At 45.8% G+C, this 24,534-nt stretch overlaps 2 protein-coding genes across 12 annotated transcripts in view; both read right to left on the reverse strand.

Annotated features, from left to right (window-relative positions):
• ATPAF2 (ATP synthase mitochondrial F1 complex assembly factor 2) overlaps positions 1-24,534 on the reverse strand; it is a 204,771-nt gene that overhangs the window by 155,897 nt on the left and 24,340 nt on the right. Inside the window, exons 1-2 of one of the 6 annotated variants that reach the window (XM_085892722.1) lie at positions 7,434-7,572; positions 4,362-4,425 (exon numbers count right to left, since the gene is read on the reverse strand). The exons of 1 other annotated variant lie outside the window; for it this stretch is intronic. Coding sequence is in view for 2 of the 5 variants with exons in the window: in XM_085892717.1 (XP_085748843.1) it covers positions 7,434-7,590 (157 nt within the window). In the remaining 3 variants the exon portion in view is untranslated. Of the gene's footprint in view, positions 1-4,337; positions 4,426-7,433; positions 7,649-24,534 lie in introns of those variants that run through there. 4 more of the 6 variants (XM_085892720.1, XM_085892717.1, XM_085892721.1 and 1 more) reach the window with 4 other exon arrangements.
• LOC147022122 (uncharacterized) overlaps positions 17,496-24,534 on the reverse strand; it is a 31,644-nt gene continuing 24,605 nt past the window's right edge. For all 6 annotated transcript variants that reach the window (XM_085892714.1, XM_085892711.1, XM_085892713.1 and 3 more), the window contains one exon: positions 17,496-22,895. In XM_085892714.1, coding sequence (XP_085748840.1) covers positions 21,214-22,895 — 1,682 coding nt within the window. In that variant the 3' untranslated portion in view covers positions 17,496-21,213. The remainder of the gene's footprint in view (positions 22,896-24,534) is intronic.

Genomic DNA, 24,534 nt, shown 5'->3' on the forward strand with positions numbered 1-24,534 from the left:
GTGCTCGCGAATTCTCTGACGGCGTGGGGTAGGGTTAATAGCAAAATTTCAAAAATATACCTAAGTACCCACGTCGTCAAATTACCAGGGAAGTTACACCCTCAACGGACTATGTCGAACCGGGTCGCTCTCGCGACCTCAGTCCGGTGTAACCGAGCGGAATTACCAAAGTCCGTCGGTCCAAACGAAAACTTACAGCCCAATCGGCTTACTGGTTCTCAAGCACGAACCGTGCTGGGTCAATGATAGAAAACACAACAACGAGCTGGTACATTGAACAATTGGGGGTATATTTATAATGGGGCAGGGGAGAACAAAGAGCAGAGTTAAAACCGAATATGAGAAATGCAATTTATATACAAACAAACACTTAGCAATTTCTACTTAAGGACGGGGCCCACGGACACACATACACACACCCCAAAATAAATGGACCTCAATGGTCTTTATTCGGCCCTTCGGCTCGAGAGGGAAGGCGAGCTGAGGGTCAAGGTCTGGTTGGTACCTGTCTGCCTCGTGCGGTCTTTACCGACCCGCGCTTGTGGAGTTCGGATTCCGTGGAAGGAAACGGGATCCTCAGCTCGCTCGCTCCCACGCAACCCGCCTCGGTGGGACTCGAACTCACACCTCCAGAATCCAAGGAGCGACTTGGTTAGCCGCGAACGACAATCGGCAACCCGAGCACCACGAATACGAACACCAACCAGGACGAGCACCAACTCCAACCAGCACGACCATTGACCAGGAGCCACGAACTCAACCAGCAGGAACCAACCAACCACTCCACCGCAGGAACCAACCAACAACTCCACCCAACAACTCCACCGAAAGAACCAACCAACAACTCCACCCAACAACTCCACCGCAAGAACCAACAACTCCACCGCAGGAACCAACCAACAAATCCACCGCAGGAACCAACCAACATATCCACCGCAGGAACCAACCAACAACTCCACCGCAGGAACCAACCAACAACTCCACCGCAGGAACAAACCAACTTCTCTCGCACGAGCAGCTCGTGACCTTTCTAATCCCTCCCTCTCGTGGGGCTGGAGGGTCTGCTCTGAGGTAACTCGCCCCTGGATTGGTCGGGGGCGAACATCCCATCTCGCTGGGTGGGGCCGCCCTGAGGTAAGTCGTCTTCGGATTGGTCGGGGACTTCTGAGGTACTCCTATCCCTCATTGGTTGCAAGGCACACCCATCTTGCTGGGCGGAGTCGACCTCACCCCGCCTATGCCCGTGGCCCCGAACACGTGCGTAATGGCGATGATGGAGCGAAGGGGAGATTTAATGTAAAAAAAAAACCTGACTATAAAGAAACCTGCAGTGCACACATGAAATTAACCCATTAGACAGAAGGACGGGACCCTAACTGTAAACACATACTTATCAAGATAACCGAGCTATGGGGGCTCTGACTGTCTGTGTGCAAGAGGCTGCCAGATTTGTAACAATACATGTTATTTTCTTTACTCTGTATTTTAACCAATCAATGCAGGGTTTTGCAGTTTGTTCACCCCATGGGGGCTAGCAGGATGGACTTGAGGTAGACACACTTGTCCCTAAGTTGTCTCACATGGGTTTGAATCCCGACACAGCAATAAACTGTCACCGTGGTGTTTGACAGATAGGGAAAGGGATCAATGTGTGTGCCGTCCTTCCGATGAACGTTCAACTGGGCATCCCCTCTCACAGCATTAGTTGGTGGAAATTAAAGATCCCATGGAATCTTTCTCGAAGAGTAGGCGAGCCATCACTGGCACGCTGGCCAGATTCCAAATTTCTTCTCCAATAAACAGGGGGCACTACATCAGCGGCACAGCCACACTCACAGCAATGATGCAACCAGCAGCCACCACAAACAAAATGAAAGAACAAATAATGAAAGTGCCACACCACCACTCACACCCTCATTATTGTTTCATCAATAAGCATATAATCAATGTCCAAAGACAAAAAGGTAATACATCAACAGTAACACCATGACTACATAAAACAAGGACAAAACAAGCAGAAAAGCCATTGAAGGGAAGAACCTCTTATTCCTTTTCTTCTTTCTCATTTCCCTTTCATGGACACCCAGCAGGATTAAATACAAAACCTGCCAAAAGGGCAGAGGAGCTCCTTGTCAACAAACAGCCATCAATTTTGAAGAAGAACTCTTTTGTCAAGTTGAATATTTTATTGACAATGATAATATAATGGCGTTTTATCTGCAACGAAAGGGAAAATAGACAATATTAGTCTGATTACTTTCACACGATATGGGACACAGGAAAATGCCATGAACTAACAATGAAGATCTCATCTGGGCATTTGCATATTGAACATTACAAACTGGCGATATACAATTGCACTAATGATAATAATACGAAACAACGATAATGTCCAACTATAATGAATAAAATAATAACGGACAAATGCACAAGACACTTGGACAAAGGGCAATGACAATCGCTCTTCAAATATCTGGTGCCAACTGCATCTGCAGACGTCCTCCTGCACGTCGTTACCTTTCCGAGGAGGTTGGTGGCAGTATTTGTACTCCGGCCACCACAAAACACACTGTAGTGTGTGTTGTGGTGGTGCGGAAGTGTCGTCCACCAGACGAGTCTCCTCGGGTTAATCTGAGGCATCTCTTCGGGTGGGTGTCTGGAATGTCCCATCCTTAAGTGATGGAGATGGGCCAGACATTTGCCTGGGGGATGGCCAGCCAGAGGCCCCTGGAGTACTTGTTGAAAGTGGACGAAGCGATGCGGTGGCACGTGCTTCCAATGAATGAATGAATGAATGAATGAATTTGCCTTCAAATCCAAAACCATGATCTTTTCTATCCCCGTTAATTCACCCTAAACCCCCCTCCTTCAAATTCGCTGCTTTGTCAGGTCCTGAAAGTCCCTGGAGTGTCCGTCTTGTTCACCCCGTGTTCCCTGCCCTATCCCTCTCCCTTCCATAGACCATCTCCTTAGGTCTTTGTTCCCCACTGTTTTGTCCTTCCCTCTCCCGCTCCTCTTGTTGTACGTTGTGTGTTCGCTCTCATTTGAGCCTCAACATTACATACACAGCCAAGTGGTGAATATAAACACATATATTGAAGTGGTGATACACATATTAAACACACACCTGGAGGGCTCAGTTCCACATTCTGAAACCCACATGTGGAGAGAAGAACCAACAAACATCTCAATTTACTTTTACTTGAACTCTCTCAAACAGATAAAATATAGAGTTTCTAAAAAAGCCAATAATAAATTAAACTAGAACGGGCACTCAGTAGAGCGCATACCTTCGCCAACGCTACATTTTGCCCCCCCTCCCCCAGAAACCGTTGATTGTGAGGGTATTTAATCCCATACCACATCTGCCATCTCATATGTGTTATGATGGCTTAAAAACATTAAATTTCCTGCTGTTTGACACTGATTCACATACATTGTACAATTTCTGTATGAACTCCCTGACCTTTTTGGGTGTCAGTGTCAAGTCAATCTGATGACAACTATGATAAGAAATAAGTTCAGTGACACCCCCCCCCCCAATGCTTTAAACTCACCAATGAAGTCACTGTCAAATATTACACATCACAGGATAGGGAATTGAATTCTAAACATTTTGAATCTACTTACATGCAAATTGTATAAGAATTGACCACGTTCTGATAATAAAGGTCGTTGACCCCCCCCCCGACCTTTGACCCAAACCGCTAGCAAAGGTAATGACGTCATTTTGTCATATTGTATATCACAAGATTGGGCATTGAATTCACAACATTTTGGCATTGGTTGCATGCAAATTGGATAAAAAAATAAATAAATAAATAAATTGACTGCACTATGGCAAAATGACGATTTTGACCTTTTCATGACCTCGACCTTGACCTTTGTAATTGGTATTAGAGTGTGGGGAACAGAACAGTCAACATTTTGGTGTTGGTTTCATGCAAATCGGATAAGTGACCGTGTTATGACGAAAACCGCACATTTTGCAATGTCGTGACCCCCCCCCCCTGACCTTTGACTCCCAACCGCTAATAAGGGTTATTACGTCATTGTGTCATGTCACATATCACAAGATGGGGCATTGAATTCTGAACATTTTGGCATTAGTTGCATGCAAATTGATTACAAATTGACCACTCTGGTAAAAAGACGATTTTGACCTTTTCATGACCTTGACCTTGGCCTTTGACCCGATCGCTCCCAAAATCGTATCAAATGGTCCTCGGATAATAACCAATCATCCCACCAAATTTGCTGCGATTCAGTTCAATACTTTTGGAGTTATGCGAATAACAAACAAACAAACAAACAAGCAGTCATAGACTGGTACTTACGAAATCGTCAACTTGGCCTCTGACCTTGTCTAATAAAAGCTGTCTCCAGAGAAGGTAGCGACGCAAACCAGAAGTTTCTACGATGATTCTGTACCAAACCATCAAAAATCGTAACGTCGACCGAAGCAAAAATCTCCATTTCTCCATGCAATTATTTTATATTATTTTATCAAAGTCACAAAACCGTAATATTCGGCCATCCACCAACAATCTTTACATAATCCGACGGCTTAGCGAGTCAGGCATGCGACGATAACTTTTATTGGGATAAAAAATGACTTTTAAACACCATCTTTATCGAAAACACCGTCAGTGCGCACACGCAAAACCTTTACGTGATCAACGCCGCCTCTGCTCAAGTGCACTGCACCACGTGACGACCCGTGACGCGCGAGTGAAATATTTTTTATACAATCTTAAAACGTCTCCAAAACATCCGATTTTTACCAGAATTTCGACAACCGAGTTTTAAGCGTCCTAAGCGATCGCAAAAACCGAAGACAAAATTAAAATCGAAGTTAAAACGAACTCATAACGTCGAGCGAAGCAAAAATACTCCATTGCTCCACAGGAATTTACGGAATTATGTTTGACCTCACTGTGACCTTGACCTTTGACCGATTTTGACCAAAATCTAATCAGCACTAGCCATCACCCTCCTGAATCACGTGGTGTAATTTGACATTGGTAGCTTCTTCCATTCGTGAGTTATAATTTTTTTTTTTGATGTTTGACCTCACTGTGACCTTGACCTTTGACAGATTTTGACCAAAATCTAATCAGCGCTAGCCATCACCCTCCTGAATCAGGTGGTGTAATTTGACATTGGTAGCTTCTTCCGTTCGAGTTATCTGTACCAAACCATCAAAAATCGAATATTTGACCTCACTGTGACCTTGACCTTTGACCGATTTTGACCAAAATCTAATCAGCACTAGCCATCACCCTCCTGAATCACGTGGTGTAATTTGACATTGGTGGCTTCTTCCATTCGCGAGTTATAATTTTTTTTTTGATGTTTGACCTCACTGTGACCTTGACCTTTGACAGATTTTGACCAAAATCTAATCAGCGCTAGCCATCACCCTCCTGAATCAGGTGGTGTAATTTGACATTGGTAGCTTCTTCTGTTCTTGAGTTATCTGTACCAAACCATCAAAAATCGAATATTTGACCTCACTGTGACCTTGACCTTTGATCGATTTTGACCAAAATCTAATCAGCACAAGCCATCACCCTCCTGAATCAAATGGTGCAATTTGACATTGGCAGCTTCTTCCGTTCTCGAGTTATCGTGCCTACAAACAAACAAACAAACACACAAACAAACACACACGGAAGTCATCAATATACTTACGAAATCTTTAGATCTCGTAAGTAACAAACACACAAACAAACAAACAGAAACGAAATTTTTAGATCTCGTAAGTAATAAATACACAGCGATCAAAACATAACCTTCGCATCAAAGTTTGCGAAGGCAATCATGAATTTACACTTTCCTTGAAGATAAATATCCAGGTTCAACAAGTCCTAGAACGTCATCTCATAAACTGGATTTGTGCATGTATGGGAGATGTGTAGGTTCCTGATGGGGGGCAGGGGCCAGCCTGATTGGGGACAGGGCAGCGGGCCCAGCCTGATTGGGGACAGGGCGGCGGGGGGCAGCCCGATTGGGGACAGGGCGGCGGGGGGCAGCCCGATTGGGGACAGGGCGGCGGGGGGCAGCCCGATTGGGGACAGGGCGGCGGGGGCAGCCCGATTGGGGACAGGGCGGCGGGGGCAGCCCGATTGGGGACAGGGCGGCGGGGGGCAGCCCGATTGGGGACAGGGCGGCGGGGGCAGCCCGATTGGGGACAGGGCGGCGGGGGCAGCCCGATTGGGGACAGGGCGGCGGGGGGCAGCCCGATTGGGGACGGGGCGGCGGGGGGCAGCCCGATTGGGGACAGGGCGGCGGGGGCAGCCCGATTGGGGACAGGGCGGCGGGGGCAGCCCGATTGGGGACAGGGCGGCGGGGGGCAGCCCGATTGGGGACAGGGCGGCGGGGGCAGCCCGATTGGGGACAGGGCGGCGGGGGCAGCCCGATTGGGGACAGGGCGGCGGGGGCAGCCCGATTGGGGACAGGGCGGCGGGGGGCAGCCCGTTTGGGGACAGGGCGGCGGGGGCAGCCCGATTGGGGACAGGGCGGCGGGGGCAGCCCGATTGGGGACAGGGCGGCGGGGGGCAGCCCGATTGGGGACAGGGCGGCGGGGGCAGCCCGATTGGGGACAGGGCGGCGGGGGCAGCCCGATTGGGGACAGGGCGGCGGGGGGCAGCCCGATTGGGGACAGGGCGGCGGGGGGCAGCCCGATTGGGGACAGGGCGGCGGGGGCAGCCCGATTGGGGACAGGGCGGCGGGGGCAGCCCGATTGGGGACAGGGCGGCGGGGGCAGCCCGATTGGGGACAGGGCGGCAGGGGGCAGCCCGTTTGGGGACAGGGCGGCGGGGGAGCCTGTTTGGGGACAGGGCGGCGGGGCCAGCCTGTTTGGGGGAGGGCAGTGGATGCAGAGCGACACGGGCAAGGGGGGGGGGTGGTTGGTTGCATTTCCCTCGGAGTTCTCGAATTCCTGAATAATATCCCTGTGGAGTTCAACTTCACTAAGATGGAATTTCGATGGAAGGTTAACGAGGAATGTTACATTTTAGACCCACACGATCTTTTTGAGTTTATGGATTATTATAAATCAGGGTTTTCATCTCCATTCAGGTGATGAACGTTAAAATCCCACGAACAGGTAAAGTAGGTAATCGAACCTCGTACCCTCGTTACACCTCGTTTTGAGATCAAATTGGACCCACAAGTTAATTATAAAAGGTTTCTGGTAGTTTTGTTTTTAAAAAAAAAGAACGAGGTTCAATCATCGTTGTAGGAAGTTTCGTGACGATTTGATTATAAACAAAAAGAGTGAAAAACACATTATTAAATCAACAATCACCTCAACAAACATTCAATAAAAATTCCTTTAACTTTCCTTCATCGACGTCGTCAAAAAAACAGGAAAATTATTTTATATTTAAATTCCCGTTTTCAGTGTTAAATAAGAATTCCCAAAATACCTCTTCCCATCAGTCCCGTCCCGACCACGAGGATCTCCGTTCGAGGTTCTGTACGAGATTTACAGGAACAACAACCCGGAAGTTCTTCATCGTCCCTCCATTCTTCTTCTTCTTCCTCCTGAACACTTTTGTCCTTTTCATCGTTGATCCCCACCATTGAAGTTGACCGCTCATCGGCCAGTTGGTATCATTTGAACAATTGAAGCCACAGATCGGCCATTTTACCACTCCATTCAATATTCACGGTGCGTGGGTGACACCTCTTTGCAATTACCTTTCGTTCCGTTTCTGTTCAATCATTGATTGACACGAAGGTCGCAGGTACACACACTCCCTTTCACGTCCATTAAGTCGGAATAATTTACTTGATTCAACGTTGTGGATTTTACCTGTTGGATTCCGTTCCGGATGATATTTCGAGTTCGGGTGATTACCGGACGTGACATCATCCGCAATGCGTGAACGGAAAATAAATCGAATGCTCATTGCTGGTAAAAAGTGAAGCCGACGTGAGCTCGAGGTCACGTGGTCGGCGCCATCTTTGTCAGCACGACTTGACTGACTCGCATCGTGCGTGGATCTCGTTTTGAACGTGTCCCAGATTGAAAAAGTCAAACAAATGTTGAAACATCATTTTGTGCGGCAATAAACTTATCAAATTGGTAACAGAAGCGTTACGGAAGGACTTTTTACAGGTATTTTTATATGTTGATGAACAGGAATAGTAACTAGTGTATGCCTGGTGTTGGCACCAGGAGGGTTGTTGAAGGACGTTTTACAGATATAGTGATGAACAGGAATAATGTAGTTTTGCTCTGAATTATCACTGCGATGTCACAGCTTTTCATTTGTCATGAAACTGAAGAAGAAGATGCTTATTAATGTGTCTTGTTTGTTGGGTCGCCGAAATAGGTGACCCTTATTGTCAGTAATTCTGTCTGTTTGTTTGGATGTTTGTTCGTTTGTCATCAGCATAATTGGGAGTAAACGTGGGCCGATTTTGACCAAACTCGGGTGGTAGGTACATCTTATGACGTAGTACTTTGGAAATTGTGATGGTTGCTAGAGACGCTTTGGTTCCCAAGCAACAACCGAAAAACCTTCAAAATCGGTACCGTTCACGCGAAATCAATTCTGAAATCCATTATCCCACGTAGGGTTATGAAATTTGGCACGAATGATCTACAGGTGATGCTCTATCAAATATATTCCAGTTTTTGTGATTATATGGAATACTTTACCCGCAGCGCCCCCGACAATTAGGGTATGCACGAAAATTGGCGAAAATTGAAGGCCCCCTAGCGACCAGGTGAGTGCATCGATACGAATGACACTTTGCAGGTTCATGGTACTCAATGAGTACGACAACTTTGCCTCAGGACATATTGACCGATTTCGCTTAGGTCAGGGGTCAAAGGTCAATTAGTGCAAAAATCGATAATATGCGAGAGCTGGAGATGCCTTCGCGCCAAATGCTACTCCTCCAAGGGTTATGGTCAGATGGTCTTGAAAATTCACACTAATCATCTGGAATCCATTGTGCACAAACGATCGAGCCGGATTTTCGATTTAGATCTTTGTTCACCCACAGCACCCCTTCGAACTTTTGGGATTTCCGATTTCAAACCGCATTTTCAGTACTTTTCATTCAAATTGATACCGAGTAGTTATCAGTCGATGGAACTGGATGAGATTTGATATGCATAATCTTAAGGTGATTCCCTATCCACTACATGACATCCATTTTGCTCTATATCTTATAGTTTCCCTGCTCAGCGACCCATCGCCGTCTCCAGACTTGTTTATATTTGTAATTTCTGCTTCAATCGAGTGAGTTAAAGCCGATAAACTGGAGATGGCTTCTTTCTTCCAGGACAACTTAATTCACTCGATTACCTCAATCGGCCGTGGACGAGGTCCTCAAACTGGAGAAGTTGGATGTGGACCCGAACACAAGGGCAGTGGAGATGCGATGACATCATTGGTACTGCTCCTTCTCGAACGATCTAACAGTCATCGAGGATCTTCATCCGGACAGGCTGAACACCGTTATAAATGATCTCACCTGTGGTCTATGAACATACGACGCTGCCATCGACGTGCTCCGGGCGTTCTACATGAAGCTGTGGAATGAGATACATGCAAGACACCTTCTCGCCACACACAAGCAGAAGGCTGGTGAGATGAGAGACCAATACATGCAATTTCTGAGATGGTCACACAAAGATTCTAACTTCAAGGGTGTCTGTCGAGCAGAATGGAGATGATGGTACCGGAGAGGTATTTAGACATTGATTGCAGTCTGCATACATACGACAGCACCTGCTGGAAAATGTGACACTGGATCTTCAAACAGATTTAGACCAAATCCGTGCTATCGATGTGGCCCAGAAACAATCCGAGTCCGACAGTCCACCTGTTTTCTTCATAAATGCTGCGACCATGGGAACACGAGAAGCTCCACGAGAGCCTCTTGAAAGGAGGGAAGAGGAAAATTCACTGGAGGAACCAAATACCTCGACCTCTCCAACCACCTCTGCAGCTTCCACGGTTGCTAAGTTTCCTTAGTGGGTATAAGAGGCATCCACGATGCAGATGTCCTGCCAGGTATGGCACCTGCAATAATTGTGGAAAGAAGGGACATTACGTTTGGGTATGCCGGTCTGCCGCAAAGGTAAATAAATCAATGTCAGCAGCTGGTGAAAGGGAAGGAAGTGGCTGCTTCACCGTGCTGCTTATCAAAAGCTATTGTAAAACTCGAGGTAGATGGACATGCGGTGGAAGCATTCATCGACATCGGCAGCACCGAGAGTTTTATCAGCAGCGCAATGGTAAAAGACCATAACTGGAAGGTCTACACAGCCGAAAATATAGTAACTATGGCTTCAACCTCATTACAGTCCAGAGTACAGGGATACTATAAAATTGAACTCGCCAAAGTGAGATTCACCTGTCGAGTTGTAAAGTTACTGGTACTCCGGGATTTATGTGCAGATCTCCTCTTGGGACATGACCGATTAAAGCAGCACTCGAAAGTCGAGATACCCTTTGGTAGAGAAAAACCTCCTTTGACAATAAGCGTAATAACAACCGCTAGTCGACACCCTCGCTGTTTGAAAATGTATCTCCTGAATTCAAACCAATAGCCATCAAGTCGCAGCAATATTCAAACACCGATGCAAAGTTCATCACATCTGAAGCCAAGAGACGACTCGATGAAGGAATCACAGAACCCAGCGACTCGCCATGACGCGTGCAAGTCCTGGTGACATCAAATCAGAACCATAAAAGACGAATGGTTGTTGATTACTCACAAACGATCAATCAGGTCAGGTCAGGTATGGGAGCATGTGCCAGAACAGCGCGTCGCTGCGTCTACTTTCCGCCGGTACTCCAGGGGCCTCCGTCTGGCCATCCACCAGGCAGATGCCAGGCCCATCCCCATCTCCTTGAGATGATGGTCAACCTGCTGCAACCATGAGGCACGTGGTCGGCCCACTGGCCTCCTCCACTCATGAGACTCCCTCGCTGAGAGAATCTGGTGAGCAGGATCAGCGTCAGGAAAACGAGCCACATGTCCATACAGCCGCAGCTGACGCTCACGGACTATGCAGGTAACAAATCTCATCCGAGTCTCTCTCAGCAACCGCTCGTTGGACACAAAATCCGACCAGCGATAGCCAAGGATTCTCCGAAAAGACCTGGTACCAAAGGAATTAAGTCTCCGTCTCAGATCCTTGGTCAAAGTCCAAGTCTCGCACCCATAGAGCAAGACTGGAAGTACCAAGGACCTGAAGACTCGGACTTTCGTCCTCCCGCACAGGTACCGGCAGCGCCACACCCCATGATCCAGTGAATCCATGACTCCCCAGGCCCGACCCAGACGTCTATTGACCTCCGGCTCACAACCTGCGGAGACATGAATATCACTGCCAAGGTAAGTGAATCTATCCACGACCTCAACATCCTCACCACAAACAGACACAGACAGGACAGCAGCATCCAAGATGTCACCGAAAGCCTGGATCTTTGTTTTGACCCAAGAAATCCGTAATCCCAACGGCTCCGACTCCTCATTCAGCACCTCGAGGGCCCCCAAGAGGATGTCTAAAGTCTCCGCAAAGATGACTGCATCATCTGCAAAATCAAGGTCCGAGATCTTGATATTGCCAAACGATGCACCGCAACTTGATCTCTCCGACATCCTCCCAAAAATCCAGTCCATACAAGTGCTGAAAAGTGTGGGGGCAAGTACACATCCCTGACGAACTCCAGTAACAACTGGAAATAAGTCAGAGGCGGTACCACCACACTTCACAGCACTCTCAGTACCAGAGTAGAGTTCAGACATCAGATCGATCAGTTTCGGTGGCACCCCACGAAGACCAAGAATCCTCCAGAGGACATCCCGATTCACTGAATCGAACGCTTTACAGAGATCAACATAGGCTGCAAGCAGCCCCTGCCGAAACTCTCGTCTGCGTTCAGTGAGGACACGAAGAGCAAGGATACGGTCAATCGTTGACCTCTTTGGTGTAAAGCCTGACTGCTCTGGACGCTGGTGCTCAAGCAGATGGTGGCGAACCCTATCAAGAATTATCCGAGCAAAGACCTTGCCCGGCACTGAGAGCAGTGTCACCCCTCGGTAGTTGTTGCAGTCTTGGCGATCACCCTTCCCTTTCCAGAGAGGGACAACAAGGCCCCTCTTCCAGTCAGTTGGGATGATGCCTGTGTTCCAGGCAGAGCACAAAACTGCATGCAACGACGCGAGTGCAGCATTTCCACCAGCCTTGAGAAGTTCAGCATGGATGCCACAGATCCCTGGAGCTTTGCCCCGTTTCAACTGGTTCACCGCAGCCGGTGTTTCCACAAGCGATGGTGGACCACAGTTGATTCGAGGGTCAGCAACAGGGATTGTAACACCCTTGACGTCCAACTCGACAGCTGGGGGATCAGCCTGGTACAACCGCTCAAAGTAACCGGCCCAGCGGGCCTTCACTTCAGACTCCTCTGTCAAGAGCCTACCACTCTCTGCTCGAACTGCAGTGCTCCGAGGGATGGGCTTGGATGAACGTAATGCGCGAATTCCCCTGTAAGCGGGACGAGAATCACCTGTCCACAGGTGATGCTCTACCCCTCACAGATTCCTCGCACATAGGCCTCCTTGTGCACCCTCAGTGCACGTACAGTTTTACGCCTCAGCTCCCTGAACAGCTCAGCTCTGCCATTCAGCCTGGCCCTGCGACTCTGGTCAATGGTATCCAGTGTCCCTTGAGAGACAAAATTCTTCTTTGCCCTGCGGTGAACTCCAAGGCATCCACCGGCAACATCAAGGACGGTGGTCTTGAAGGTGCTCCACAACTCTTCAGGACCCCCAAAGCACCCAGACCCCCAAGTGTCCACTCAGCCTGTTCGCAAACTCCTCAGCTACTCTCTCATCCCTGAGCTTGGCAACATCCAGCCTAGGCTGGGATGGTACCATTCTCCAGGATTTAAGGTGCAGCTTTAGAGTTGCTACAACAAGCCTGTGGTCAGTATTGAGGAACTGAGCACTCCGGTAGACCCTGCAGTTCTGGATCATCCTCCAACGACCGTCAATGAGGACATGGTCAATCTCCTTTGCCACACCGCCAGCGTTGGAATACCAAGTCCAGCGATGAGCTTGCGGGCGCTGAAACCATGAACCAGCCACCCTAAGTCCATGACTTCTTGCAAAGTCAAGGAACTTAGTGCTATTCTGGTTCATAGTTCCTGACCCATGGGGACCAACACACACCTCATAACCATCCCTATCAGTTCCAGTCGATGCATTGAAATCCCCCAAGACTAGAAGTGTATCTCGTCTGGGGCACTGATCAACCACAGACTCGAGTGTGGCGTAGAATGCATCCTTCACGGTAAGATCACTCGCCTCAGTCGGAGCATAAATAGAGACCAGGGAAATGACACCTAAGGAGTGACGAATCCTTAATCTCATAATACGCTCGTTGACCGGTGTTACCTCAATTATCATTGGGGTCAGCTTATTGGACACAGCTGCAGCAACTCCTTGGGTATGGTAACCATCAGAGCGACCAGACCAATAGTAGGTGTAACCACCCACCATTATCTCGCCGCAATCCGGTCTCCGAACCTCAGAGAGAGCTGCAATCCCGATGTCCAAACGCTTGAGCTCAGATGATAACAGAGACAGGTGATCATCCTCTCTTAGGGATAGGACATTCCAGGCACCCACCCGAAGGGACCGCCTCAGGTTAACCCAAGGAGACCGCCGTCTGGTGGACGACACCTCAGCACCACTCCGACACACTCTCCCGCAATCTGACCCAGGGATGTTACCCCGTGGTTTCCCTCCTATCAAAGATTGGGGGTCCCGAAGGCTTTGCCCCAATCCCATCATCCGGTGAGCTGCCCTGCGAAGGGAAGCTGCACAGGAGGTACTCCCACGGAGTGGGTTTTCAGATTTTTTTGCGTTTTTGCGTTTTGCGGAATGAAGCGTTTTACGGTGGCTGGAGTGCAAATCCTGCCACCAACCTCCTAATAAGAAGTAACCCAACTGCAGGAGGACGTCCGCAGACACAGTTGGGCACTAGATATGGATGGCCGTTGGCTCACAAGGAGCTCCTCCGCCCTTTGACAGGTTTTGTTTTTAATCCTGCTGGGTGTCCATATCCAAGCTGTTCATACGCGTATCCATACGCGTATGAACAATCGACATACTATAAAATTGAACTCGCCAAAGTGAGATTCACCTGTCGAGTTGTAAAGTTACTGGTACTCCGGGATTTATGTGCAGATCTCCTCTTGGGACATGACCGATTAAAGCAGCACTCGAAAGTCGAGATACCCTTTGGTAGAGAAAAACCTCCTTTGACAATAAGCGTAATAACAACCGCTAGTCGACACCCTCGCTGTTTGAAAATGTATCTCCTGAATTCAAACCAATAGCCATCAAGTCGCAGCAATATTCAAACACCGATGCAAAGTTCATCACATCTGAAGCCAAGAGACGACTCGATGAAGGAATCACAGAACCCAGCAACTCGCCATGACGCGTGCAAGTCCTGGTGACATCAAATCAGAACCATAAAAGACGAATGGTTGTTGATTACTCACAAACGATCAATCGATTCACACAATTCGATGTCCATCCATTTCCACACAGAGACGAGATGGTAGGAAATGTCGCAAAATACCAAGTCTTCAGGACAATCGATTTGTGTAGCGCCAACCATCAGATTCCTATCACAGAAGAAGACAAACTCCATACAGCATGTCTTTCAATCCGAACAAATCTCACACTCTCACTTTCTCTCAGAAAGGACTGTCTGGAACCACCCACCCCCCCATCGACTTTGTCAACAATCCTCTGGAAGAAGTCCTTTCATTCAAACTTATGGGTCTCACTATCTGCAATGATCTTTCCTGGGAAAGCCGCATTTCCAAACTGGCCTCCAAAGCCAGTTGCCAACTGGGCATCTTTCATTGTGAAAAGTCCTTCCTTGGTCAACTTGAGCTCCTGATCACATGCAAAGCTTTTGCTGCAGCATGATGGAGTACTCCTCTCCCCTCTGGGCTGGTGCGCCCACCTCTCACCTTTCTCAGCTTCATGCTGTGGAAACCAAGGCATTTAGGATCATTGGTATCTCCCACCGTGAGCCTCTCACTGTCTCACCACAAGCAGATCGGTGGTCTTTCTGTCTTCCATCATCTCCTGTCCTGTCCGGTCCACCCCTCCCCCCTCACCCCCCTCCCACTGCTCTGTCTGCGATATGTCCCCCAATATTTCTGTGTGGTGCTCAAGATCCACCAGCAAACCCCTTCTGGTAAAACTGCCAAAATCACGAATCACTGCTCAACTTTACTCTTTCATTTATCCTTTTCCCCACCTTTGGAATAAACTCCCACACTCTCTTCAATCCCACTCTTCCCTCCAGGTCTTCAAAACAGCTGTTCAACACCACCTCTGATCTCCCCCCATCCAAAACCACAATCTTTTCTACCCCCGTTTGAAAACCCCAAACCCACCTCCTTCAAATTCCCTGCTTTCCTTCCTGAAAGTTCCCTGTCGTGTAAGGTCCTGAAAGTCCCTGTGGTGTCCATCTTGTTTACCCCATGTACCCCGTCCCATCACTCTCCCTTCTACAAATCTAATGTCTCTGTTCCCCATTGTTTTGTCCTTACCTCTCCACCCATCTTGTCTCCTGCCCCCCTTGTTGTGCGTTCTGTGTGATAGTTCTCATACGAGCCTTGACAATGTACACAAAAAAAAGAGCTCACCACCCCAACCATGAAGCCAACACTCAAAAAATGAGCCAAAAATGATCCTTAAAAGTTAGTCGCAATCATACATTCGTCCAGCAGCAAAGAGGGGCCTTGAAACTTAGATGATGTTAACCCATGGTACTTCAAGTCCTCCTACACTCCTCGTGATCCTGGATACCTGAAGCCAAGGGTCCCTGATCCTTGCATAACTCAACAGATGTTCTAAGATTCCAGATCTTACAGCGCAAAGTTTACAGCACTGATCAACACCTTTGGACCCAAAGGCACAGGGCATTGAGCGTCAACCTAATGCAGCACCTCGCTTATGCGCCAACTAAGAATCAGTAGGAACCTTTCAGTTGCTAGCACTATGATTCAAAATCAGCGGAGCGGCTCGACAAGCCCCTCGAATGTTCGAATGCTCAGATAAAAACATTCAAACCTGGCATGGATTTCCCACAATTGAGCTTTCCCGGCACAGATTACCACAACCTGGTTTTAATCCACATGTTACAGCGCGAAGGTTCCAATAAATGACTCAACTCAATTTCCTCAGGGTGGCGTCACCCAGTAGGGTCAGAGGCAAGGCACATGACTTTATTGAATGCAGGACACAGCGAAAGGGTCAGGAAAGGGAATCTGGAGCGGTCCCCTTACCTGCTCCTTCAGGTGGCCACCTGCATCCGCATCACCTCAGCCAACGTCACTTTGACCTCCGGTGCCCTCCCCCCCACCAACACCCCTCGCCCCCGGGATGTTGCAAGACCTGCTCACTGTGTCAATTTCTTTAGTGCAATCACCAGAACCTTCAGTGGAATTGAACGTCACTCCAGTTCTTGTGAGAGTTGAATCATTTATTTACGTGTACACGGAAACGAATACACAGATCAACACCAAGATGAGATGCTGTGAACTTCCTTCTTTTCATTCTGTTTTACAAGCCAATCTTCTTTAGAGCAAAAGTATTTGCAGAAAAAGTAGGAAGGAGGGGGCATGGGTTACACAAAGAACAGTACTTGTTACTGAAGCTTACTGACATTTTAATGGCCTGCAAAGATGTTTCCAAGGTGAGAACATTCCAGCCTCAAGGTAAAAGGTGGGATGTTCTGAGAAAACACAGCTGTGTGCAGTATTTTACGACCAAATACAGTATTCTATAGGAATAGGGATGGATAACTGACAAAGAAACATTGTGAGAGAGGAGGCTCATGGTACAATGCCTGACAAGATAGGGATATATCTTGGCAAGCAACCCCAACAACCCTGAGCTTTGCAGCTGCGAGCTTATCAGCCGAACATTCCAACCTGCCCGGTTACTGGGCGAGTGGGTTTGAAAACACACTTCCATGATTCTTCTTGGTGAACAACACCACCCATGATGACAAAACAACTTTAGTTAATTACAATGTTTTGCAACAGATGAGACCTTTACAAGCATTTAAAAGCACACAAGAGGAAATGAGTATCATTAATTCATTACCTTACATGACAGAAAATGGTTGGTCCAGCATATTAAACATTTCACAAGACAGAATTAATTATTTTTCTTCCACAACCCCACTTCAAGTGTGAAATATGTTTCTTTTGTTGGTTGCATGTTTGGATTGACCACGCTTATGGCGTGATGTGTTTCTTCAATATTCATTGAATATTTTTGCCTGTTATTACTGTAATGTTCATATTGATACAAAAATACCATACAAATTTCTCACAGCATTATAACATTGCTTGTTCTGAGTCTGGATACACCATCTGATGCATTCAGTTATATTCAATAAAAACAAGCAGTGTCATGACTCGCGTGTGTTGTACATCATTTATTGGAGAACAATTTTACTATTCCTGTTCTTTATTGATTTACTGCAATATTTTTATTGTTCAACTACAGAATTATTGCAGTCATTAATCTGATTGGAATATACATTTGTCCAGAAATCATCATGTCTTTATTGAAAACAGATAGTTAATTGAAATTGTTCAATGACGAGTAGATTGCATCAGTAATATATTTACTCTTCAACTATAGTTAATGGTAACAGCATCCAACATTGAACACGTGCAAGTATTTCCCTGAAGTTTGTAATCGAAATTATCAAGGAATGCATCTTGACAGTTTTCATTTTATCTTTGGGGGTTTTCATCAATCTCCACCTGCAATGCTCAATAAACTGTTGAAGCAAGACAAGTTGTTCCGATTTCACCTTCTACATTTATTTTTTTTAAACTGCTGAACTTTAAAGCTAAATCTCACTTGGCTGCACTTTGATTACTTGAGCCAAAACCAAAAAAAAGAGGCCTGGAAAAGGATTTTAAAATATTTTCTTCTTACAAGCTGGCATTCACCATAGTTTGTGAGAGCACGGGATCCTACATTTTAGCTTTCTTCCAAACATCAGCAATGTCGTGGAATCCATCATCGCAGTTGACATAAAATCACACCTTTTATCCAAAAGCCTCATCTCAAATCATCAATTTGGATTCAGACCAGGTCTCTCCAACTTGGACATGCTGCTTTTACTCTTTCAACAATGGTTGGAGGCCTTCAATATCAGACATATCAAAGCCGACTTTCTGGGAATATCTTGAGCTTTCGATATGGTCTGGCATCCCACATGCTCTCCAAACTGTTTGCGAACTCCGCTCATGGATGACTGACTTCCTCCACTCTTGCAGCCAGCATGGGGCTCTCAATGGAACTCTTTGTTCTCCTCTCCCTGTCAAAGCTGGACTTCCCCCAATGCAGTGTTCTCAACCCCATCTTATTACTAATCTTCATCAATGATATGCCCCAACTCGCTGGAAAATTCTCATTTTCTCTTTGCTGATGTCTCCACTCTCTGCCGTGACATACCTCATCCTTCTAACAGACAGAAGGCTCTTCCCTCCCTTTTGACCTTGACAAAAATCACAAACTGGTTCGACATCTTTCTCTCTTCCCCTTTCTCTCCCCAATGACCTTACCACAAACCAATATACTTTCTCATCAACCCTCTTGAAGAAGTTCAGTCACTCAAACTCTTGGGTCTCACTGAGCCATGATCTCTCTTGGGCAAGCCACATTTCATCGTTGGCCTCCAAAACGAGACGAGCTCCTATCCACCTGCAAGGCTTTCATCCACAGCTTAATGGAGTCCTGCTCTTCTGCCTGGGCTGGCTCCCATCTTGCTCTCCTTGAAGCCGTGGAAACAAAGGTTTTCAAGATCATTGGAATTTCTCACGATGAAGCTGAGTCGATGGGACAATCACTTCACCATTGCCACCAGGTTGGTGGTCTCCATATTCTTCCGACTCATTTCTAGTCCTGCACCCTCCATCCTCTCAATGCTCCTTCTCTCCGAGGTATGTGCGGGACGGACGCAGTCTTCCAGCAACCCCTTCAGAGTGAAACTGCTAAAATCCAGAACCACTGCTTACCTCCACTCATGTGTTCCTTTTTTCCACACTGTCTTCAATCTGATTCTTCCCTCTAGGTCTTGAAGACACCTGTTCACCACCATCTCAAGTCATCACCCATCTAAAACCATGATATTTTCTCCACCCGGTAAACAATGCCTCACCATTTCCAACATTTTGCTAATGTGTCCAACTTGTCCACCCCTTACGTTGTCCCTTACCCCTCATCATTACCTGCATACCTTATGTCAGTCTCCGTCTATTTTTCCCCTCCACCCTGCTGATGACGTTTCCCCTTTCCACTGCTGTTCCCTTTGTAATGCTGTTTTGTGATCTTTTTGGTGTCCGAGTTCTTTCTCCATGGACACAAAAAAGTCGAGGGTTGAAAGAATGTTCTCCTCCTTCTCAGGTGCAAAAGACATAGTGAATGAGTGAAGATCAAAAGACAGTGGGTCAGGATGAGAGGACTTAAAATGGTGTTTTCCATGTTGAAAACTCGGAAGGGAAGATCAGGATTGGACTACCACTCATCCGTTGCCTTTTCTCCTTGGGATAGCTCATCCAATGCTCGAATGAAGTGATTGTGCAGAGCACCAGAAATGTGGGATGCCATCCAGACCAGGGCTTTTGAATTTTGGCATCTTGGTGAGTGTTTCATAATTTTCTGTTTGGTAATTATCACTTGAGGAATAGCCTCTCGATGCTGCTTCTCTTTTCCAAGTTTTGGACCTGTTCCACCTTCTTGTTGTGTTCTTTTCAGTTTTCATAAATCCCTTTCCAAAGGTAGTTCATCATTTTCTGGGGTGGAGGGATTGCAACAGTCTGCTTCTATTTCCTTAGTTTTTGATTGACACTTATGAGTAAATTTTCAAACTGCTGGACTTTTCTTCTTTCATTTACTTTGTTTGTTTGTTTGAGTTTTTTTTAGGCTCTCATTGGTTATCTACTTTAGATTTCAAAAGGTGAGAGGAAGTTCTCCCAGAACTCAAAATCTCCACCTCCTTTTTGGTAAAAGATCATGATTCATAAACCAAACTGTGAAATGTCCTTCTCATAGCCTCGTTCCAAGGACGCTTTTCAAAATCTCCACTTGAAGCTTGTTTGGAATGATATTCCCAGAGTGATATTCAAGTACTCAGTAAGGGTTTTCCTTATCATTCCTCTCACTCCGACTCTCACTGGTATAATTTTCACTCCGACTATCACTGGTATAATTTCAGCTTACTTCATTTTTGAGGTCCTCTTGACCTCATTTTACAGAACCTGGTATTTTGTCATTTTCCTGATTTCTGTTTCATGTCGTCCAAAGTCATTGGGAACTGAAACCTCAAATAAAAATGCTGACTTTTCCTTTTTGTGTTTGAGCACGATATCCGGACGCAATGCTTTGTTTGTGATGTCCATACTTCCCGACCTTTTCTTAAAGGCATCAGTGTGGTGTTCTTGATCTTGAGCATTTATGATGACTCGTTCTCCATCCCAATTCATTACACCTCTTCTTTGCCATTCCAGTGAGCCTTCCTTGTCAATTCCTGTCCTGTCAAGCTGTTTTAAATCTTCCTGCTCTTTTATCACTCCCATTTGTCAAAGTATATCTGCTGATATTTCTTTTTTAAATTTTTCTTTGCAATCATTGGGGCTGTGCTTGTTTCTGTTTCGTTTTCCTGTGTATTATCCATCATTTACACCTGTTTTTTGAAGTTTATTGCAAAATGGAACAAGGATCCCTTTTCTGGTTTGTTGTTTTATTGGTCATGTACAAATCTCATACGATAGTTTGTTGAGCTTTTCACATACTCCGCTCGTCTCACACACGATGTTCTGTGCACTTGGTTACGCTCCATCACACAACCTCTTCATTCCTGTCTCGGTAAATACAACCTGGGAATGCATTGGTTTTGTCGAACATCTTGTGAATAGTTAGATGTTTCCTTGTTTTGGTGTCTAAATTGTTGATCTCAAATTGTGGCCAGTTTATAATTGCACAGCCATATTGGAATACCAGCACTGCAAGTTGGTTTTGTTCATTGAAGAGAGGGAAGACTTCAAAATGTCTTATTCTGCGTAGGTATTCTTTACCGATTATTTTACGCATTTTTTTGTGTTATACCTAGGGCTTCTTTTATTCCGATGTATTGAAAGAATGCTTCATTTTCTTGTTCGTGTATTTTTGTCTGTTCTTTTTGTGTGGATTTTTTGTCCGCTCTCCTGTATGGATCCTCATGTGCTGATTCAAATTGCCTTTACGAGAGAAACTTTTATCACATATGGAGCATTTGAAAGGACACTCTCCTGTGTGGATCCTCATGTGCCGATTCAAATGGCTTTTACGAGATAAACTTTTATCACAAATGGAGCATTTGAAAGGATGCTCTCCTGTATGGATCCTCATGTGCAGATTCAAATAGCCTTTACAAGAGAAACTTTTATCACAAATGGAGCATTTGTGAGGACGTTCTCCTGTATGGATAGTCATATGTATTTTGAAATCACATTTTTTAGAGAAACCTTTATCACAGACAGAGCATTTGTAAGGACGCTCTCCTGTGTGGATCCTCCGATGTATTTTCAAACTACCTTTTTCAGAGAAACCTTTATCACAGACAGAGCATTTGTAAGGACGCTCTCCTGCATGGATCCTCATATGTATTTTCAAATCGCATTTTTTAGAGAAACCTTTATCACAGACAGAGCATTTGTGAGGACGCTCTCCTGCATGGATCGTCATGTGCTGATTCAAATGGCCTTTACGAGTGAAACTTTTATCACAAATGGAGCATTTGTGAGGACGCTCTCCTGTATGGATCCTCATATGCATTTTCAAACTGCTGTTATGAGAGAAATCTTTATCACAGATAGAGCATTTGTGAGGATGCTCTCCTGCATGGATCCTCATATGCATTTTCAAATCGCATTTTTTGGAGAAACCTTTATCACAGGTCGAGCATTTGTGAGGACGCTCTCCTGTATGGATCCTCACATGCTTATTCAAATCGCATTTTTCAGAGAAACCTTTATCACAGACAGAGCATTTGTGAGGACGCTCTCCTGCATGGATCCTCATGTGCTGATTCAAATGGCCTTTACGAGTGAAACTTTTATCACAAATTGAGCATTTGTAAGGACGCTCTCCTGTATGGATCCTCATATGTATTTTCAAATCGCACTTTTCAGAGAAACCTTTATCACAGATAGAGCATTTGTGAGGACGCTCTCCTGTATGGATCCTCATATGTATTTTCAAATCGGATTTTTGAGAGAAACCTTTATCACAGACAGAACATTTGTGAGGACGGTCTCCTGCATGGATCCTCATATGTCTTTTCAAAGTGCTCATTCGAGAGAAACCTTTATCACAACTGGAGCATTTGTAAGGACGCTCTCCTGAATGGATCCTCATATGTCTTTTCAAAATGCTGTTATGAGAGAAATATTTATCACAGACAGAGCATTTGTGATGACACTCTCCTGCATGGATCCTCATACGTCTTTTCAAAATGTTTCTTCGAGACAAACCTTTATCATTGACAGAGCATGTGGATGGGCGTTCTCCTCTGTGAGTCCTCATGTGTATTTTGATGTTTGTTGAAGTAAAATCTACACTGCATATCTTACACTTATAACACATTTGTCTTTCGATAACCTTTTTGTGTTTGTTTAATTCAATATTTATCTTTGTGTGGTTTTCACCAGATGCACACTTGTATTTTGAATCTTGCTCTTGCGATTGGTTCTTCAAAATAGACATCTTCACCATCAAGCTGCTCCTGGACCGTATCTGCCCAACTGGACTTCTTGATTGTTCTACAAAAACAAACAAGAAGTTGTTTTAGAGAAACTAAAAACTCAAAATATTTAACAATTTCGAAAATTTTATGAACCCTGAATGTTAATTTTGTATGTTTCTGCTCATCTGTTGCAGAACAGACAGGACTGCCGTTTGTCAAATGAACATCTGAATCTTCCTTCACAGAAGCATATCTTAAAGTTTGTGAGACAAATGAACCACATTTACAGGATAAACATCACCTGAAAATAATGAAGGACATGAAGTTTAAGACACTGCCACATGTAAATTCCATCAATAGGTAGTATGCAACAGACGTCACTTCCGCTGTTGGAACGAGGCTCAATAATGCTGCCACCATTACAGGAGATAAAACGAGGTGTTTACAATGAGAAAATTTATATGTGTATATATATATATATATATATATATATATATATATATATATATATATATATATATATATATATATATATATATATATATATATATATATATACATACATATATATACATATATATATATACATATATATATATATATACATACATTGTTGCAGTTCTTGGAACCGCATGCCTCCAAGGCAATGGCACTCAACATATAGTGGTCGCTAGACAGTTATTCCATGAATGTACGTAAAGATAGTCCCTTCCCTTTTGTCTCGCGGGACAAGAAGACGTGCATTGCTGGGATCTCATAGCAAGGTTTGCTTACACCACTAACTTCATTTCTACTCTTCTTTTCTGCTTATTTCAGAGGTAAATCTGAATTTGGGTCCTCGCAGAGGCCAACACGTGAAGCACGAGCAAGACCGGGAGAGGGGAATAGAAAGGCCGCGGGGGCACCGCACGAGCATTGATAGTGCAGAGCTCCCATCCTCAAGCGATCCCTCAACCCAGCTTTTGGGGTGAGTAATATAGTATGCCCGGCAACTCGAGATTATCGGCTCGAGCTTCCGACGATCTGGGATGAGATTGCTGGTTGTATTGAAACTAATATCTCGGCGAGAGCGTGGCTGGCAGCTTGGTGCCAATAGCTGCAATGTCATAGGCCGATAATCGAAAAACAACAACTACGCAATGATAAAAACGACAACTATGGGACATAAGTGTGCAAGATATGGGCGGCGTGTACTTTTCAACCCATTTCTGGACTAATTATATCGGCATTCTCTTTTCCCTCCATTTCTCCACTGGAAACTTATATCTATATCCTTTTCATTCCAAACCTCCATGTAATTATTATATCTGAGCATTCCCCTCAAACCCTGACAAAGATCGGTGTTAGCCCCACGCACACAATAACGGAATCTGGTGAAAGCAAGCGCTGACCACGTGGGCCATGATGGATCCACGCTCACTGTACTGAACGTGCTCGAAGGCCGACCTGTGCTTAGCTCGGGACACTTGATTATAGTGCAGAGCAGGGCACGAATGGACACATCTTACCGTCTGTGCATGGGTTTATCATAACACCTTACTGTCTGTCGTCGCTGGCGGCCGCAGATGTTCCTCACAGACAGTGAATGTCTTCCGACCTCTCTGCCTGGCGAATCCGCGATCAGGCAAGAGGCATACTGTGCAGTCCAGATCACCCGGGCAAGCATGTGGGACGGACACCACCCTCAGCCGGTTGTAAGGGCATGGCCCGGGGGT

This window comes from Eptatretus burgeri, chromosome 8 (genome assembly GCF_056783735.1).
Source record: "Eptatretus burgeri isolate ZD-2024b chromosome 8, Ebu_testis_v1, whole genome shotgun sequence".
NCBI lineage: Eukaryota > Metazoa > Chordata > Myxini > Myxiniformes > Myxinidae > Eptatretus > Eptatretus burgeri.